Source organism: Podarcis tiliguerta (assembly GCF_965153285.1).
Source record: "Podarcis tiliguerta genome assembly, chromosome: 1".
In the NCBI taxonomy this organism is placed as follows: Eukaryota; Metazoa; Chordata; class Lepidosauria; order Squamata; family Lacertidae; genus Podarcis; species Podarcis tiliguerta.
The window spans coordinates 108,172,563-108,192,292 of NC_139534.1; the positions used below are offsets into that span (position 1 = coordinate 108,172,563).

At 45.0% G+C, this 19,730-nt stretch overlaps 1 protein-coding gene across 1 annotated transcript in view; it reads left to right on the forward strand.

Annotated features, from left to right (window-relative positions):
• TSHR (thyroid stimulating hormone receptor) overlaps window positions 1–19,730 on the forward strand; it is an 89,201-nt gene that overhangs the window by 23,421 nt on the left and 46,050 nt on the right. Inside the window, exons 3-8 of the mRNA XM_083447975.1 lie at window positions 10,394–10,465; window positions 11,860–11,934; window positions 14,859–14,933; window positions 16,362–16,442; window positions 17,072–17,149; window positions 17,684–17,752. Coding sequence (XP_083304101.1) covers window positions 10,394–10,465; window positions 11,860–11,934; window positions 14,859–14,933; window positions 16,362–16,442; window positions 17,072–17,149; window positions 17,684–17,752 — 450 coding nt within the window. The remainder of the gene's footprint in view (window positions 1–10,393; window positions 10,466–11,859; window positions 11,935–14,858; window positions 14,934–16,361; window positions 16,443–17,071; window positions 17,150–17,683; window positions 17,753–19,730) is intronic.

Sequence of the window (19,730 nt, forward strand, 5' to 3'; positions counted from 1 at the left end):
GGCCACCTTCGCGCACGGGATGAAGTGGGCCATTTTAGTGAACATGTCCACCACCACTAGCACTGCCGTTTTACCCCTTGAGCTGGGTAAATCCGTGACAAAGTCCAGGGCCACCCTCTCCCATGGTTCGCTCGGAGTCTGCAGCGGTTCGAGCAGTCCCGCCGGAGGTTTGTGCACTGATTTGGCCCTTTGGCAGGTGTCGCACCTCGAGACGTACTCCGCGACTTCCCCCCGCATCTTGGGCCACCAAAAATCCCTGGCAACAAGGTCTGCCGTCTTCTCCTTGCCAAAGTGCCCGGCGGTGGGTGCGTCGTGTAACTGCTGCAGTACCTTCGCCCGGAGGTCGTCTCCCGGTACATAGAGAGCTCCTCTGCGGATGAGCAATCCGTCTCGTACTTGGAACTCGTCGTCCTTCACCGTGCCCTTGTGCACCTCCTCCATCTTGGCTTGTGCAAAGGGGTCCCCCTGCAGTGCTCGACGGACCGCCTCCAAGTCCACGGTTGCTGCAGCGCACGCCCACGCTTTCGGAGCGAAAATGTGCTTGGCCGCTGCTGGTGCCGCCTCTTCAAGGTATTGCGGCTTCCTGGACAGTGCATCCGCCATGATGTTGTTGTCGCCTGGGATGTATTCTATCCTGAAGTCGAAATCCGCGAAAAATTCCGCCCATCTGATGTGCCGCTGGTTTAGGAATCTTGCCGTGCGCCAGTACTCCAGGTTCTTATGATCCGTGCGAACCTGCACGGTGTGCTTGGCCCCGACGAGGAAGTGCCGCCACGCCTTGAATGCTGCATGAATGGCCAGCAACTCCCTGTCCCAGATGGTGTAGTTTTGCTCCGACTTGCTGAGCTTCCTAGAGTAGAAGGCACACGGTCTCCAGTCTCCATGCGGGTCCTCTTGCAACAGTACGGCGCCCACGGCTCTGTCTGAGGCGTCTGTTTCAACCCTCAGCGGTTTGCTGGGATTCACATGCAGTAGCTGCCCTTCGGACGAGAAGAGACGCTTAAGGTTCTGAAAGGACTGCTCCGCTTGCTCCGTCCAGATGAACTTCTTCTTCTTAGAGCTGAGCGTGTCCGTAATGGCCGCCGTCTGCATCGCGAACCCCTTGATGAACTTGCGGTAAAAGTTGGCGAACCCCACAAACCGCTGGACCTCCTTCCGATTGCGCGGGCTCTTCCAGTCCAACACTGCACGAACCTTGGCGCTGTCCATGGCAAGCCCCTTGTCCGACAGCTTGTAGCCCAGGAAATCCACCTCCTTCCTGTCGAACTGGCACTTCTCCAGCTTGGCATACAGTCGATGCTCCTGCAGTCTCTGCAGAACTTCCTTGACGTCTCTCTCGTGGGTCTCCTCAGATTCTGAGAATATCAGGATGTCGTCCAAGAAGCAGACGCATGTCTTGTAGAGGAGACCCGCCAGGACGTGATGCATGAAAGCTTGAAAACAGTGGGCGCCATTTTGTAAACCGAAGGGCATAACTCTGTATTCATATGTGCCCAGGGGCGTGAACATGGCAGTCTTCCACTCGTCTCCTTCCCGTATGCGAATCAGGTTGTACGCCCCTCGCAGATCCAACTTTGTAAAAACGCGTCCTTTCCTCGCCGTCGCCAGCAGGTCATCTATCTTGGGCATGGGAAAGGCCGCGGGCTTGGTCTTTGAATTTAAGAGCCTGAAGTCTACCACAAGTCTTTTTTGGGGCGTGTCCCTTTTCTTCACAAAGAATACAGGACTGCCCCCCGCTGCCTTTGACTCCCGGATGAAACCGCGCTTCAAGTTGAGGTCTATGAACTCCTTGAGCTCCTGCAGCTCGTCCTCAGACATGGAATACAGTTTCCCGGCTGGCAGCGTCGCTCCTGGCAGGAGGTCAATCTTGCAGTCATAGGGCCTGTGGGGAGGCAGCTTGTCCGCTTCCTTCTCGCAGAAAACCTCCAAAAACGCTGCGTACTTGCGCGGCACTGCTTGCAGCGTGCCTAATTGTAGCTGCGGGTCGTCCCCTCCTTCTTCCGGGCTAGGAAGGATGCAATGTTCCGCGCAATAGGGGGAGCCGAAGGTCAGTTGGCGCTGGTACCACGCCAATGCTGGGCTGTGCCTGTGCAGCCAACTCATGCCCAGGACTACAGGCGTGTCTGACAGGTGGGTGACGTTAAAGCTGATGACTTCTCGGTGATTTCCAATCCGCATCACCATTGGTTGCGTTTGTTGCACCACCTGCCCCCCTAACAAGTCTCTGCCATCCACCGTGACAACGTTCAGGGGCAGTGTGGCTGGTAGCAGTGGTATATTGTGCTGCTGAATGAATTCCAGTCCTATAAAGTCAGCGTTGCTGCCGGAGTCAATGGTGATCGGCACCTCCACAGTGCGTCCATTGGGCAGTTGGAGAGACGCTGTAAGCTGCACCACTGGTTTGGGTGGGAGGGGGTCTGTGGGTTGCAAAAGTGCTGGGGATTGTTTCATTGACTTGTCTGGCTGGACCCCAGTGCCTCTTCCTCCAGCCAGACTCCGTCGTTTAACTGTTGCTGCGTTTTCAATTGAGCTGCTTTAGCGACTGTTGCCGAGGCTGCAGTGTGCTTGTGGAGCCTCTGGGGACACTCTTTCGCCATGTGTTGAGCACTGTCGCAGATGTAGCACTTCCTGTTCCCTCTAGGAGGCTTCGTTTTGGCTGCTCCCGGCATTAGGGCTCTGTTAGCTGACTGAGCCCTGGCACCTCCTATCTCCATCGGCTCTTCTCCCCCTCCCTGCGAGGGTGTGGAGTGCGCACGCGCTGCTTCTCTGGGAAAGAAGGGAGGTGCTCTGGCTGGTGCCCTTCCCCAACGTCCTTCTTCCCTGTTCCAAGGACGTTCTTCCAGATGCACCCCGATCTCCAGAGCCCTCTGGACTACCTGCTGGGTGCTCTTTGGTCTCTCCCCTCTTCCAATCTCCGCTTTTACATCTGCATTCAACCCCTCCCAAAAGAGGTCTCTGACTGGCGCAGAATCTTTTTCCCACCCCAGGGCATGAACCAGTCCGAAAAATCGAGTATGGTACTGCCGCACGCTGGCTTTGCCTTGTTTAAGTCCATGTATGTCCCTCCTGGCAATATCGACGTCTACCTTTGATAAAAAGCATGAGTCCATTGCTTTAATAAAAGCCTTCGCATCTTGGAGCGCTGGATCATTGTCCCTCCATAGATTCCGCAGCCACGTTTTGGCTTCCCCATGCAAATGGGACAGGATAAACCCCACTCTCTCTCTCTCATCTCGAAAGTCTTTGTCAAGGAGATCCAGCGCAAACAGCAGGTCTGCTCTGAAGTTGGGGTACTGCTGCAAACTCCCGTCGAAATGCGATACAAGGCTGCCTCCCCTCCTCCCCAAGCCAATGCCTTCTGCCTTGGATCCCGTTTGCCCCTGTTTAGAAAGCACGTCCAACCTGGCCTGGAGATCCCGGCAGGAGATAACCATTTCCTCCTCTCTCTTCCTGGATGCAATTACCTCCGTGCTGAGGTGCGTCACCGCTTCTTGCAGGGCTTTTATCTGCTCTTCCGTCGTCATCTTGCCTGAGTTTTGTGAGCTCTGTAAGCACCCCTCCTCTGTCCTCGCTGCGTCGACTCACGTGGCGAGGTTCTTGGTGCCAAAACTTTAAAATAGAGACAGAGCTTACTGTCAGAGCTGGCTCCGGGTCCCAGCTCACCAAGGACCAACGCTAGCCGATCGTACAGTAACAAAGTCTTTATTGAAGAATAGTCTCCATTTACAAGTCTTAGCGTCCCAGCCCTACGTCTGGACTTTAGACCGGCGAAGCTCTGTCTGGATCTCCGCCCCCTGTGCACCAGTTTAATACTCTAATCTTACTCCACCTCTTCCTTCTCTCTCTCTTCCTCTGGGTCTTACTACCCCCCGGGGTCTCACTCCTCCTGGACTCTTCCGACGCAGAGCTTGACCCCTCTGACTCCTCCCCCTCTCTTCGGCGGGCTTTAGGACCTGGCTCCCTACCCGGGCTGCCCACCTTGCCGCCCTCCTGTACATTTGAACTTGGCGCGCGCGCGCGTTTTACTTTCCGGATGACCGTTTCCTCGCTCCCTGACGAGGGTGTGGTCAGTCCTGCCTCACGTTCTCCCTCTGCCTGCGCGCTCCCTGATTCCGATGCCTTGGACTCCTCCCCCCTACTGCACTCTGGGGGAGACGCTGGCCCGGATTTCCAGCTGCTACTCCCTGAGTCCCCTCCTTCCCGAGGTGTCCCCCTGGGCTCTCCCCTTGCCCTGACCATGGGGGCCCCTTTCTGTGAATCCTCCGAGTCACTGGAGAGACTCAGAGACCTCGGACTACTGTCGCCGCTGACATTTCCTTCCGACTCCTCCCCCTCGCTCTCCGTTTCTTCCCTCTCCTGTGACTCTGCTCCTGAACCCCTGACAGGCACGAAACTAGAGATGAGTTGGAATCTCAGGTGGTGGCTAGTTAAGCAGAAATTCCACCAGGAAGGTGGAATCCTTTGGGCACTAGTAGATAGCAATCTTGGTTTGTTTTCCCTGTATCTCAGAGGACAGTAGAATATGGAATCCTGATCAGATCGAAACAATGATGGCAGAAATGTTAAGTGGCACTGTCTATAAATCAACTTGCGAAACAAATGGGAATATATTTTGAAAAGAAGAAATATTTATCTTGAAATAAGAAAATAGGCAACCTAATTTTATGCATGTTGACTCAAGATATTCCTGCTAAATTCAATAGGGCTTACTCGCAGGATTGCAGGCAAAAACTGTATACCCCCCCAAAAAAAGAATTATGGGAACTGTAGTTTGCTCCTCACATAGTTATAATTCCTAACAAACTACAGTTTCTAGGATTTGGGGGGGGGAGGGGAATGTGTGCTTTGAATATGCTTTAAACGTATGTTGTGTGTACTCAGCATAGGTAAATTTTATGAAGAATTGCAATATGTAGTAATATAAAGACCAAAAAATAAGTCAACTTGTTGAGCAACTCTTAGTCACTATTCATTTCTCAAGTTTTGTATACAGTGCAGTATGAACCTACTCTAATTGAGATAATCTGGTAATGATGTTAGTGGAAGAGAGGACATATTTCAAGTGGGTGGGAATATTTGCATGAATTCTTCATGAATGAGCATTTCTGTTCATGAACTATGTTAGTGCAGAAAGGTATGGCTAGGAAATATTTTAAGCAAAGCCTCCCCTGCAAAGATGTGGAAGTGATTCGCGTAATTACATTTATGTCAAACCAATTCATATTTATTCATTGCAAATCTATTCATTTTTATTCATTTATTTGAAACATTTATGTCCCCTGTCTTTCCAAAAAAGTTTGAAGCGGCTAAGGAAGAGATCAAAATATAACATACATGGTTTTAAAAACATACACCCAAAATACAAAATTATGTTAATATTTAGATGATCGAATATCAACTATTATGTTTTTATAAGATGAATTTTGAGAGAATTCACATCACCATTATTCCATACTGAGGATATTCTTGTAGGCAGGTTTCCTAATAAATCAATGAGAATACCTGCTGGGCTAGGTTTTGTTGTGTGTGTATGTTCAGGGGTATTGTTGATGCTGCAGTGTTGCAATTACAGGGACAGCCTTTATAATTTTTTTTAATCTACATATGACTAGGAATTAGAATATTTTACTTGTTCCACTACTTTAATGTTTTGCTGGTTTTTCTCTGCGGTTTGCTTTCATCAGTATCCCATTTTTGAATTCTGGTTTCAACAAAATAATTTTTTTAATTAATTTCAATACAATTCAATTTGGTTTCAACTCCTCCAGCTCATTTGCATTCTTCTATCCCTCTGTATGACTGATGCACACTAGTAAATATACGAAAAATAACTGAAAATCACCTGAAAATTGCTTTTTTTTTTGCATGCATGGATGCATGCATCATAAAGTGGTTCGTGTCAGGGCAACCCCCACCCCACCCCTTAATTTCACATATATGCTCATGGGGTCTGAACTGGTGGTGGCTGACCAGGAATGAGACCTTGCAGTCATAGTAGATTGGCCTGAGGCAGACATCAACCCAGTGTTCGGCAGCTGTGAAAAAGGCAAACGGCAAGCTGGGGTCATTAGGAATCCAATATCTTGACGCTGTTATACAGATCTGCAGTGCAGCTGCATTTGGAATATAATGTACAGTTCTGGTCTCCAAGCTGCAAAAGCAAGTTGGAAAAGGTTCAGAAAAGGACAACCAAAATGATCACGGGGGTGGAGCAACTCCCCTACATAGGTGCCAACTTCCTGGGTGCCCAAGCACCCACCAAATTCCCCATGAAGGGGCCGGACACCCACAAATTTCGGTGTCAGGGCCATGCACGCTGCATGGCACCCACGGACCAGGCACCCACGGTCATGGGGCCAAGCTTGATACTCCTGCTCCCCTATACAGAAATATTACAGCATTTGTGACTGTTCAATTTAGAAAAGTGGGAAGAGGTGATATGATAAGAGGTTTATAAAACTATTCATGGAATGGAGAAAGTGGACAGAAAACATGTTTTCTCCCTCTTTCATAACACTACAGTGGTACCTCGGGTTAAGTACTTAATTCGTTCCGGAGGTCCGTACTTAACCTGAAACTGTTCTTAACCTGAAGCACCACTTTAGCTAATGGGGCCTCCCGCTGCTGCCGCGCCGCTGGAGCCCGATTTCTGTTCTTATCCTGAAGCAAAGTTCTTAACCTGAAGCACTATTTCTAGGTTAGCTGAGTGTGTTACCTGAAGCGTATGTAACCTGAAGTGTATGTAACCTGAGGTACCACTGTTGAACTCGTGGACATCAAGTGATTCAGGACAGATGAAAGAAAGTCATTTCTCAGGCAGTGAAACTCACTAATCAGAAGAAGCAATGGCGGCTACCAACCTAGATGGCTTTAAAAGAAAACTTCATGGAAGAGAGGGCTATTGATGGCTACTAGCCATGATGGTTATATTCTGACGCTGTGGTCTAAACTGCTGAGCCTCTTGGGCTTGCTTATCAAAAGATCGGTGGTTCGAATCTCCGCTATGGGGTAAGCTCCCATTGCTTGGTCCCAGCTCCTGCCAACCTAGCAGTTTGAATAATAATAATAATAATAATAATAATAATTTATTATTTATGCCCCGCCCATCTGGCTGGGTTTCCCCAGCCACTCTGGGCGGCTTCCAAAAGAATATTAAAATACTGTGATACATCAAACATTAAAAGCTTCCCTAAACAGGGCTGCCTTCAGATGTCTTCTAAAAGTCTGGTAGTTGTTGTTCTCTTTGACATCTGGTGGGAGGGCGTTCCACAGGGAGGGCGCCACTACCGAGAAGGCCCTCTGTCTGGTTCCCTGTAACTTGGCTTCTCGCAGTGAGGGAACCGCCAGAAGGCTCTCGGTGCTGGACCTCAGTGTCCGGGTAGAGCGATGGGGGTGGAGACGCTCCTTCAGGTATACTGGACCGAGGCCGTTTAGGGCTTTAAAGGTCAGCACCAACACTTTGAATTGTGCTCGGAAACGTACTGGGAGCCAATGTAGGTCTTTCAAGACCGGTGTTATATGGTCTCGGCGGCTGCTCCCAGTCACCAGTCTGGCCACTGCATTCTGGATTAGTTGTAGTTTCCGGGTCACCTTCAAAGGTAGCCCCATGTAGAGCGCATTGCAGTAGTCCAAGCGGGAGATAACCAGAGCATGCACCACTCTGGCAAGGCAGTCCGCGGGCAGATAGGGTCTCAGCCTACGTACCAGATGGAGCTGGTACACAGCTGCCCTGGACACGGATTTAACCTGTGCCTCCATGGACAGCTGTGAGTCCAAAATGACTCCCAGGCTGCGCACCTGGTCCTTCAGGGGCACAGTTACCCCATTCAGGACCAGGGAATCCTCCATACCTGCCCGCCCCCTGTCCCCCAAAAACAGTACTTCTGTCTTGTCAGGATTCAATCTCAATCTGTTTGCCGCCATCCATCCTCCAACCGCCTCCAGACACTCACACAGGACCGTCACCGCCTTCACTGGTTCTGATTTGAAAGAGAGGTAGAGCTGGGTATCATCCGCATACTGATGAACACCCAGCCCAAACCTCCTGATGATCTCTCCCAGCGGCTGCATATAGATGTTAAAAAGCATGGGGGAGAGGACAGAACCCTGAGGCACCCCACAAGTGAGAGCCCAGGGGTCTGAACACTCATCCCCCACCACAACTTTCTGAACACGGCCCAGGAGGAAGGAGCGGAACCACTGTATGACAGTACCGCCAGCTCCCAGCCCCTCAAGACGGTCCAGAAGGATGTTATGGTCGATGGTATCAAACGCTGCTGAGAGATCCAGCAGAACTAGGAAACAGCTCTCACCTTTGTCCCTAGCCCGCCGGAGATCATCAACCAGTGCGACCAAGGCAGTTTCAGTTTGAAAGCACGCCAGTGCAAGTAGATAACTAGGTACCACTGCAGCAGGAAGGTAAACGCCGTTTCCGTGCACTCATCACGGTCTTCCGTGTGCCAGTAGAGGTTTAGTCCTGCTGACCACATGACCCGGAAAGCTGTCTGTGGACAAACGCCGGCTCTCTCAGCCCGTAAAGCGAGATGAGCGCCGCAACTTCATAGTCGCCTTTGACTGGTCTTAACCATCCAGGGGTCCTTTACCTTTTTATCTTTACCTTATTCTGCCTGCACAGTTGGAGGCAGTAATTCTTCTGAATGCCAGTTGCTCCAAACCACAGGAGGGGAGAGGGCTCTTGGGCTGCAACCCTGCTTGCAGCTTTCCCACAGCTATCTGGTTGGTCCCTGTGAGACCAGGATGCTGGACTTAGATGGGCTATAGGCCTGATCTAGCAGGTTCTTCTTACGTTTTTAGCTTCTTATGTTGCACTATTTAATCAATGCACAGTGAGTACAGATAATGACAGGGCATGAAGTACTCTGTACAAAGTTCAGAAATAAAAAAAAATGGAACAATTAGTCATTCCTGATGCATCGGTTTGACTTCAGAAACAAGACTAGCTAATTCAGTAGTGCACTACAAGCTTTGGGATATTTACGACTTGCTCCAATTATGGTTTATGGTCATTAATTGTAGGCATGACAGTGCCTCCATTAACTTATCATAACTTATTCGTAAGTCGTTGAGAGATTTCGGCTGTGAATAACAGGATTTGGCACTAAGAATGCCCGGATTTGAAATACTTACTTTAATATCGACATGGCCTTGCCCTTTTTGATTGTTGTTGAAATTAACCATAAAGTATTAGATGTTCTGTCTAAAGCAGGCATCCCCAAACCCGGCCCTCCAGATGTTTTGGGACTACAATTCCCATCATCACTGACCACTGGTCCTGTTAGCTAGGGATTATGGGAGTTGTAATCCCAAAACATCTGGAGGGCCGTGTTTGGGGATGCCTGGTTTAAAGGGTTTCCTTTCAACATTTTGGAAAATATTTGTGGAAGATACTAGGGTAAGGAGTGGGGAGTTTTTAATAGATGTCATATTAATAGCTTTTCATCCTGCTTCCTAAGTGAAAACATAATAGGATTCAGTCTGACACACAGATTTCAGCCTTCCTATTCCACTAATCCTATTGTTTTGAGTGTATTTTGTATAATTAATTGGGCAGATGTGCTAAAGCCATGAAGACTGACATTATTAGACAAAAATTCTACCAGCTGCAATACGAGGCATAATAAACAACTTTTTTTAAAAAAACCAACTTTTTTTAAGAATAGGCACATTTGTGGAGCTGTTCCATGGTGTACAGATTTAGCAATGAACCCATTAAGCTATGTGTCCTGATCTAGCAGGTGTCTTTTTATGTTCTTAATATTTAGTTAAAAACAACAACAAGGAGTCCTACCAGGTAGGGAAAGAGAGGGAAACATGCTAAAATTTATTGTTGAAATATGATTTAGAGGATACAAAGATGTGCAAAATCATACCAGCATTATTTTTCTCTTTGAGGAAGGAGACTGTACAGTATAAGGAAGAGGCACAACTGGATCATTCGCTTTTTTATTTTTTACTTAAAAGCAGCTTAACATAAAGTCTGCCTTTGATTTGAACTGTGGCACTGGAAGAGACTGTGTTCCCCATTTACCATGTCCCTATCCCAAATCAAATCAAATTCTGGGGAAAGTCTCATCATGATTGTACTCTAATTTAGTGTTATGCCATGCCTCCAAGGCAGCCAATATCGGACCCCAATGGCAGCCATTTTGTAACTGGCACCCCCAGCACTCTCTTAAAATTCAAAATGTGACCCTGGCCCAAACACTGCTGACGCCTGTCATATACTCTCATCATATTCTCTCATCTCCACCTGCCTTGTGTCGGTAATAATTTCTCCTGCTGCCCCCAACGTAAGTTCCACTCTGCTCTGAGAAACAGAAAAAGGTTTTTTAATCTGTAAGTCTCTTGAACTAACAGAGTTTTGTTCCTACAGGAGGTTTATGGAAACCCATTTGAGAATAATTCCTAGAGAAGCATTCTCCAATCTTCCCAACATCTCCAGGATGTAAGTTCTAACCCCCAATGTGTTTTTATATTAAAATGGGGTGAAGCATTAAAAACAACTTCGGTAGCTTGGATTGTTAGCAGAAGTAGCTGAATAAAGCTGACTGAATCCAATAATTAAAAAACAAAAACAAAAACAGGCAAACTTGACTAACAAACAGATGAGGTGAACAAAACGGTTCTGGTCTGATGTCAATAGGCAAGGAGTTTCAAAGTGTGGATGCCAAAATGAAATAAATTAATAATACACCAGGGATGTTGCCCTCCACACGTTATTGGAATCGTAATTCATCAGCCCCTGCCATGGTAGCCAGTGCTTAAGGATGATTGGACTTGGAGTCCAGCAACAACTGAAGGATCATAGCTTCCCCATCACTGCTATGTCCAGGCTAAACAAATATTCTGTGGTCCTACCTGGTTGCTAAGTAACACCCTGCCATCAAAACAAGCCTGCCTTTCAACCGTAGTTCTCTGGACGCAATCAGAACTGTTATTTTTCTATGCAGCCAGATGTTGCATTACTAACTGCTTTAAAAACCATAAGTACAAACTAACCTTTTGATCACACGTTTTGGTGTGATTCCCCTGCCATCATTACTCTAACGCAGATTACTGGTCCATTTGTTCCATGCTGAGGAAGGCTTGCAAGAGCCTTGCGCAGAAGTGGTTCACCAAGTAGGGTGGAACTCCTATGCTAGCTTCCTGGCAGGTTGGTCACTATTATTGCTTACTGGGAGTGGGGAGGTTGGCATGGTGGAAACAAGAGCCAGTCTTGGGCTGCTGGTGGTGCATGTGTACCGTGCCAATGTCCCCTCTCAGAAAGTAACAGTGACCCATCTGCTGGGAAACTGGCATAATGGCCCCACCAGGGGAAGACATAGGGAATTGGATCCCCTGAAACTGTAAGCACTGCAGTTAGTTTTAATGAAGGTTTATCTGAACCAGCCAGGATTGAGAAGTGCAGTTTGCAGCTGGCTTGTTCAGACAAACCATAGCTACAACTAGCCACAGTCTGTCCCAGTTCAGAGATAACAGCAGACTGTGGTTACTTGAATGTAGAAGCAAATCCTTGCAGCTGTGTCAAAACAGGAGGAGGTTATGCAGAAGTCCAAGGCACCAACTTGTTGTTTAGATTTCCATTCCAACATAGCCAATTGAAAACAATGAAAGAAAAGAGGGGCAGCTAACCTCCCAATGTGGTTGGACTCCAGCTCCCATCAGCTCCAACCAAAATGATCAGGGACAATGGGACTTGTAGCCCAACATCTGGAGAGCACAACATTGACTCTCCCTGGAGCAGAGGAATACGTACAGAGAACAGATACAATGAACTCAACTCATAGATTTCCATCTGCCTTTGTGTATGACCTCCCTTCCCATTTTTCTCCCATGTAGCTATATCACCATAGATGCAGTGTTGCAGATGCTGGAGGCTCATTCTTTCAGAAATCTAAACAAAGTCACGCATATGTAAGTAGATGAAAATCCTTGAATAATTTGAACTGGTCCTATGATAGGGTGCAAAAACAGCTGGTAAAATGTGTTCAGCTGGTTGTGTGAACTTGGCTACAGTAGATCAGCTCATAATGTTAAGGTTATCAAGAGATGCATTTATCTCTTCAAAACTGTTAATTTTCAAATATCAATATTATTTTTTTAATATTTAAAGAGCTAAATAAGAATGTCAGTTCCACAGCTCCCTAATCTGCTGCTTATTCCAAATCCCTAGTCTCTCTTTTGGATATGTATCTTCCAATGACTGCTTAACTATGTGAATACCTGATTATTATCTTCCAAAGGAACTACTCTATTCCCAACTTAAGAATGTTCTCAAGGCAAATCTTTAAAAATGTAGTATAAGCGCTGATAACTGGGAAACACTGGCCTGCAAGCGTTCCAGTTGGAGAACAGCCTTTACCAAAGGTGTTGTGGACTTGGAAGAAGCACAAACTCAGGGCACAAAGGAAAAACGAGCTAAGAGGAAGGCACGTTTGGCAAACCCTCACCGTGATCAACTCCCAGCTGGAAACCTATGTCCCCACTGTGGAAGGACGTGTGGTTCCAGAATTGGCCTCCACAGTCACTTACGGACTCACTGCTAAGACTGTGTTCATGGAAGACAATCTTACTCAGCTACGAGTGATCGCCAAAAAAGAAACAATTAACTTTGTGGTGAACTATGTAATAGTATATGCTTCAGTATATTTAATCTAGGGAAAAATATACCAGCTATAGAAGAAAACCCATAGATGAAAATGAATAAAAACTACATTACCAAAAAAGAAAAAAAAAGAATGAAAACCCATATTCATACAGAGGCACTAATAATGAACACCAATATGACATGCTAGTGCCGTTAACTGGTGGGTTTGTTTTGCAGCATTCGGAAAGTTGCATAATATTAATTTATCTCCACAGTCTATTTGCAACTGCTAGATTGTGCTGCTAAACAGGATTATGAAGCCCAAAGGACGCACTCATCTAACCATACCTCTTGTCAATTAGGACAAGAAAACTTAATTGGGAAAAGGTTAAAAGGTTTGACTATGCATGCCAGATATCATTCTGTGAGGGAAAGCCCTTCAGAAATGTGAGTGTTTTTCTGAATTCTCTTCAGAGCCCCTTAGATCATTAGCATTAGTTGAATGTCACTGGCTTCTGTGTAATTATTCTCCAGAGGGCAGGGTCAGTTGGGGAATAAACAAATGCTGTCTGCTGTATGTACATTTATGTTACATTACATTTCAGAAGCCTTACTTCTAAAATAATATTTAGCCGCTATCATTATAGTTTGTTTAAAGATTGGTTTCAATTACTTTAAACAGTTTTAGGGGAAAACCAGTCATGCAACAGAGGACTATTCAGAAGTATATATATTTATGTATGTGTTAACATTTATTTTTAAAGGAAAGCGAGTGAGTGAACACACCATTTGTATATTTTTAATGCTTTGTTTGTTTGTTTAATTGAGAACTTGTTCCTCATAAAAAGAGGGTCTAATTGCTCTGGCTTCGACAAGTGCTCAGAAAAAGGAGCATAAGAATCATCTGGTCCAAAATTTTGTCTCACACTATGGAAGGCAAAAATAGCTCCCGAGGCGCTCATAAGGAGGGCATGATAGTGGGTCATGGATTGGCCGGATACAGAGGCTGGGGAACCCCCATGGGAAGAAGGCTCGGAGCCAGAGGAGTGGTGGTGGGATGGATGAATGGTCAGAGGGAGAAGAAGGAACAGGCTAGGAGGAGGAGGTGTCGGAAGCAGAAGAGGTAACAGGGTTTGGTGTGCCATTAAGTTAACAAAGGAAGTGGCTCTGTGCCAGAGGCCCAATGGGTCTCTATGTTAGTTAGAAAGGCAAAAGCCAGAGTTGAGAGAGCTAGAAGCTAGAAGCAGGCTGGGCAGCTGAGAGGCAGAACCATGCCTGTTTTCATCTGGAATCCAAGGCTGTGGCTATGGGAGAAGCAATACCCTCATGGGGTGTTAATGCTGTGAGCATTGTAGGCTCAGGTTGTAGATATGTGTAAATAAACCATATATCATAAAGACACCACAGTCTCTGCTGTCCGTCATTCCTAGGAAAGTGATCCCTGGAACCCGTGGAATCTTGTGTGATTCGGAGACTGGGGTGGCATGCAAGATAGATAGATAGATAGATAGATAGATAGATAGATCACACACCAATATTGTGGCTGGCTTTTCCTTTTCTAGTACTGGCTTTTGCTTCTTGAATAGTGACATTCCAGGCAGGCCAGAAGGAATCCAGCCATATGGCAATGCTAAAATCCCCTGCATGCTTTGTTTTTATTGTTAATTAATTTAATATTCTTTCTGAACCCATATTCATAGCTGAAATCTTTTTGCACATCAGAAAATCTTTTTTGTGCCTGACCTCGAAAACATTAAACAACTGTTATTTTTTAACACAAAGGCCAACATATACAAAGACGAGCAGGCCAAAGTAGTGTTTCTTTTCTGTTACATAAGTGTAAAGGGGTCCAGAATCCAATCTTTTTAGAAAATTATGCTAATCATACCACCCAGAAAACAGGTCCTCTTGCTTTTGAGTGAGGTCAGCTTGTTACACGTTATTTGGATGAAACATTTGCTAATAGCCCATAGTTCACATGGAGCTCATTTATAAGAATGGACTTTTCAGTTCTCAGAATTTCATAGACCAAAGGGGCAGAGAGCACCTGTTTTGTGTGCAAGTTCAATACTCAGCATCTCTGGGGGAGCAGGAGATACTCCAGTCTGAAAGCCTGAGCTAGATGGACCAGTGGTCTGACTCTGTATAAGGCATCTTCCTATGGTGTGTGCGTGCGTGTGTGTTTAATGTGAGGTGTGCAAGAACAGAAATACTAATCTTCTTTGTGGACATTTGATTGTATTTTGAACAGAGAAATCCGAAATGCCAGAAACCTACAATACATAGACCCCGAAGCCTTCATGAATCTCCCATTGCTGAAATACCTGTAAGTACTGAAAACAAAAGCCTAGGGAATTGCTATTCTTGTAAGATTTGGGCGCTTCCTTAACCTCAGGGTTCTACCCACCAACATTAGAGTTCAAAATAGGGATATTTTTTCATGCTTACAGCAGTGCCCCTGTTCTTATTCTATGGAGGCTTACTGGCAGGGCTTTTTTTCATCCAGAAGTCACCGGAACTCAGTTCTGACTCCTCTCAGGTGGGAGCCATTGCCTTTCTAAGAGAACAAGAGAGGCAATAATGGTGAGTTCTGGCACTTCTTTTTCTAGGAAGATATCACTGCTTACTGGCGTTTTGGAAAAATGATTTACAAATATACAGGTTGAGCCTAGGTGAAGTATTACACCTTCAACTGAAGTCTGCTACCTCATCTAAACTCTCCTAGGGAAACAAGTCAGTCCCCCCACCGCCAGATGTTTTCAGAGCTCAAACTAACTCTGTCTCTCCCGGTCTGATGCACACTGCTAACCAATTACAGTGGTACCTCGCAAGACGAAAAACTCGCAAGACGAAAGAGTTTTTTGTTTTTTGAGTTGCTTCGCAAGACGAATTTCCCTATGGGCTTGCTTCGCAAGACGAAAACGTCTTGCGCCTTTTTCTTAAAACCGTCAATGCATTCCTATGGGAAACCGTCAATGCATTTCCTATGGGAAACCGTGCTTCGCAAGACGAAAAATTCACAAGACGAAAAAACTCGCAGAACGAATTAATTTCATCTTGCGAGGCACCACTGTACTCATTTTCACAAACACTGTGGATTACCACTTTTCTTATCTGGGCTGGGTGGGAGGAATCCTAGGCTGGATGTAGGAACATCAAAAAGGTGTTTCAGGAAAACGTGTTGTAAAGTTTATTATGGGAAATCACGTTGGCGAAAGGCAGGACTCCACAGCGTCTTTTGGTGTCGCAGTGTTATAACACATATAAAACGCTTTTTCTTTACTAATGTAGCTGAGTCCCTAGACTTCCTCTGCCATTCAAAGGGTCAGCTGTCAACAGCAATGAATGAATCTCCCTAACAGATGAGATATACGTAGACTCTTGACTCAGATAAATCTCCTGTCCAGCCAGTTTTGACCACTGCAGCCTAGTCTTGCAGAGATGTCACTCTTGCAATCGGGAATCACTGGCTTAGATGCTACCCTGGGAGGTCAACTAGTCCAATCCTTGCTCCCACAGGTATATGAACCTAATTTATATCAGTGGAACTTAGTTTGGCCTAGATTGTATAGTTATTGTTTTAAAGGCATATCTGCACTATCTATCTTAAATCTTTTGCAATCTTACAGTATACCACTTAGAGCTATGCTGCTAAACAGCATATAAACTGTTTAAATAAATAAATAAATAATAAAATGGATCTCTTTGTGTACATAGGCACACCATTTAATTCTCCTTCTCTGCTTTATTTCAGTGTGATCATGAACACTGGACTCAGAGTTTTCCCTGACCTCACGAGGATCAACTCAGTGACAGCGGATATGAACTTTTTGCTGCAAGTATCAGAGTTTCCCTTCTTCTTCGAGTGGCAGCCAATGAAGTTTATCAGGGCAGAGAAAAGTTGTAGTCCATTGTCTGCTGTGTACTGCTAGACTTCATGAAGGATAGAGGAGGAGAGAATCGCAAGTGTTGTTTTCAGTGGCACCCTTTTTTATCTGTTGTAATTTCTGCTTCCAGCCAGAGTTCACCAGAGAGCCTCTCTGCGTGTTACGGGTGCTCTAATTTGTTGCATAAATAGTACTGAAGAGGCTGCCCTTTGAAAATTGTAGAAAAACCATAATGAAACTTCAGGAGGGGGTGGTTTTATTGACTGTTAAGCACTTTGTTCTTCAAAACCAGCACCTTTAACTGGGTGAAGAAGACAATGGGGGGGGGCAGCAAAGCTGCTGAAGTGCTGGTATATTATTTTCTCCGTTGTTTATCCTTATTAGGATACTGCATCAGTTGAAATTTCCAGTTATCAAGGGCTGTCTCACATGCAGTGCAGTGCAGTTGTCTAAATGTCTAAAGAAAAATTAAGCATGTATGTGTGTGTCTATATCTATATCTATCTATCCATATCTATAATCACAGAGTTATAATTGTATTTTATTGCTATACTAAGCCTTTCCCCCTTTTTCACAGTGAAATGGCTGATAATCCATACATGATTTCGGTGCCTGCAAACGCATTCCATGGGCTATGCAACGAATCCCTTAGCCTGTATGTTGATCGGGCACAAGTTGTTTTCTCTTCCTCCTTTTCGTTTCAGTAGTTGTGAAGCAGTAGGTCGGCCTTAATGCCTTAATGAGTAAATAAGAAAATAGTTGTCAGTTGCAAAGATGATGGGCAGAGCAATCCTCAGGCGATGGGAGGGGGGGCTATGTTTCGGAGAGGGGACACGGTTTTGCAAGCCGTACTGAGTTTGCCCCTGCCAAGGCAGTAAGTAGGCAGTTTGGAATTTCACCCCGAGTTGTTTATTTCTTAAATGTTACCTCCCATTGGTTTCAGTGGGAAGAAAAATAAATAGGCCAAGATATAATGGAGTTTCATATAATGCCATCAAAACCAAAAATATATAGGTGTTCAGATGCTAGTTAGGGGAAAGTATACTTTGGGGGTGGGGAGCAATGGGAACAAGCATTCCAGCACCATAAGACTAAAGTAAGTTAGGACACAGTGTGCATGCAAAAAGTAAAAAAGCCTAGTTACAGTTGTGTCACATCAGCTAATAATCTATTTTTTGTTTGTTTACAGAAAGCTGTACAACAATGGGTTCACAAAGGTTGACGCCCATGCCTTCAATGGAACAAAGTTAGATTCTGTGTAAGTAATCAATAATAATTACCAATTGCATCGTGCTTTCAGGTATTTAAAGAATATTGGATGCATTATCTAGTTGCACTCCTTACAGCAACTCTATAAAGTAGGTCAGTGCCATTATCCCTGTTATTTCTGATGGGGGAACTGAAACGGAGCGAGTTTGGCTTGTCAAAGACCAGGTAGTGAGTTCATAGCAGATGTGAGATTCGAAACTGTCACATCACGATTTATTGCTCGGTCTCTTAAACACTTTACCACACCAGGTTCAATTAAGCACCTAACGACTTTTAAAAGTTTTCAAGTTTGGGTGAAACAGCATCTCATAGGGCTTGTGCACATTTGAGATGGGTCTGGCTTTGAAGCCATGTTTTCTCCATTCAGATTTTACCTCATTTGTTCACTCTGAAGGCAGACGGATGCCAACAACAGGTTTACACACATGCCCAGTTGCAGCTGAAGTTGAAATTAAATTTCTTATTCCCATCCATACTGGTAAATGCTCTCTTTTGTCTTTGTCTTTCAGTTTGTTTATTTGAATGTGTTAATTTTGCACAAACAGGGCATGTGTGCAGGAGTCTGCTAAGCAGTACTCACATCTTAAAAAATGAAAAATATCAGCAAGCGGATTGCACAATAGCAAACACCTGGGAATGAACTCCCAATTCAACAAAAGCTTGCATGCACTTAATTTATGTTCAGTCCTGAAACTACAGGCATTTCCCATTCTAAAACAGAAAGATGCTTGTGCAGTAATTTACAGTGAATTCAATAGGAAATAAATGAAGCAAGGAGATTTGGAGAAATTGTTTTTCATTTTTCCAGGTTGTTTAGATTTTTTTAATTGCAAATTTATTAGGGGGAAACACACAGCACAAAAAAAATGAAGGGGGAAAGAGAACAAAACAAATAAATTTGTCAGCTCAGCATTGTGTGTTTAGAAACAAAAAAACCACTTCAGTTGTGCAGTTGAACAAACTGACAATGCCTGGAAGGCCACAGTTCCCTCTTCCCACTATACGGCATTGCAAAAAAAAAAAAAGGGGGGGGGAGAGTTCTTTGTTCCCAAAAACACTTTCTCAAAAAGTCTTTAAATTATAAAGGCTGTTTAGAAAGTATGAGTTAAAAGCTACAAAATTTGATTGTTTCTTAATCAAATTACCATTGTCGAGTGAAATAAAAATAAAAATATAGATGCACATGAGGGTACCATGGTGGTGGCGATGATGAAAATAGCTCCCATTTCAAGCTTTTTCAGGGCCTCAGAAAATCCTCTGGCTGCAATGGAACTAAACCTCTTGGAACCTCCATTTCATACTATTTGAAACAAAACAGCCACACCTCATCTGAAAATCTGACTTTGTGCTCACCATGAGTAACTTGTGTTTTTGAAAAGGAACTCGTGTTTTTACAAGCTGGTCGTTTCCAGGCACCTGTAGAAACAAAGTATAAATCTCCTTTAACAGAATATTCAAGGCTAGCTTTAATCTAAGTGCTAACCTAAACACTCAGGCTAATTGTGCCGTAGTCTTAGCAGATCATGCCAAATGAATAAGCAAAAAATCACTGCTTGCTGTGCAGTTGATTCTATTCTGTTCTTTGTAGGTGCGGACACTTACATTTGCTTACTTCTTCATATGCACACACGTACAAAACTGCGGCCAGTCAGTGTAGACAACATTAGACTAGATGGTCTGACTCATTATAAGGCAGCTTCCTGCATTCCTAACCCTTTGCAGCACCGAACTACATGACAAATGTCCCACCTGGTTTAGCCTAACTTTCCCGGTTTGTCACCTGAATTGGCTTGCAAGCATTTTTGTAGTATCATTTTCATCCCTACTGTGGATCATACTTTATTTTATTCTTTTTAAAAAGAGCTCCCATTTGGAGCAGTTGAACTGTATGGTGCTTTAAAATATAACATAAACGTCAACTGTAAATTGATGTTGTAAAATTGAGCCCCACAAGTATCTTTCTCTTC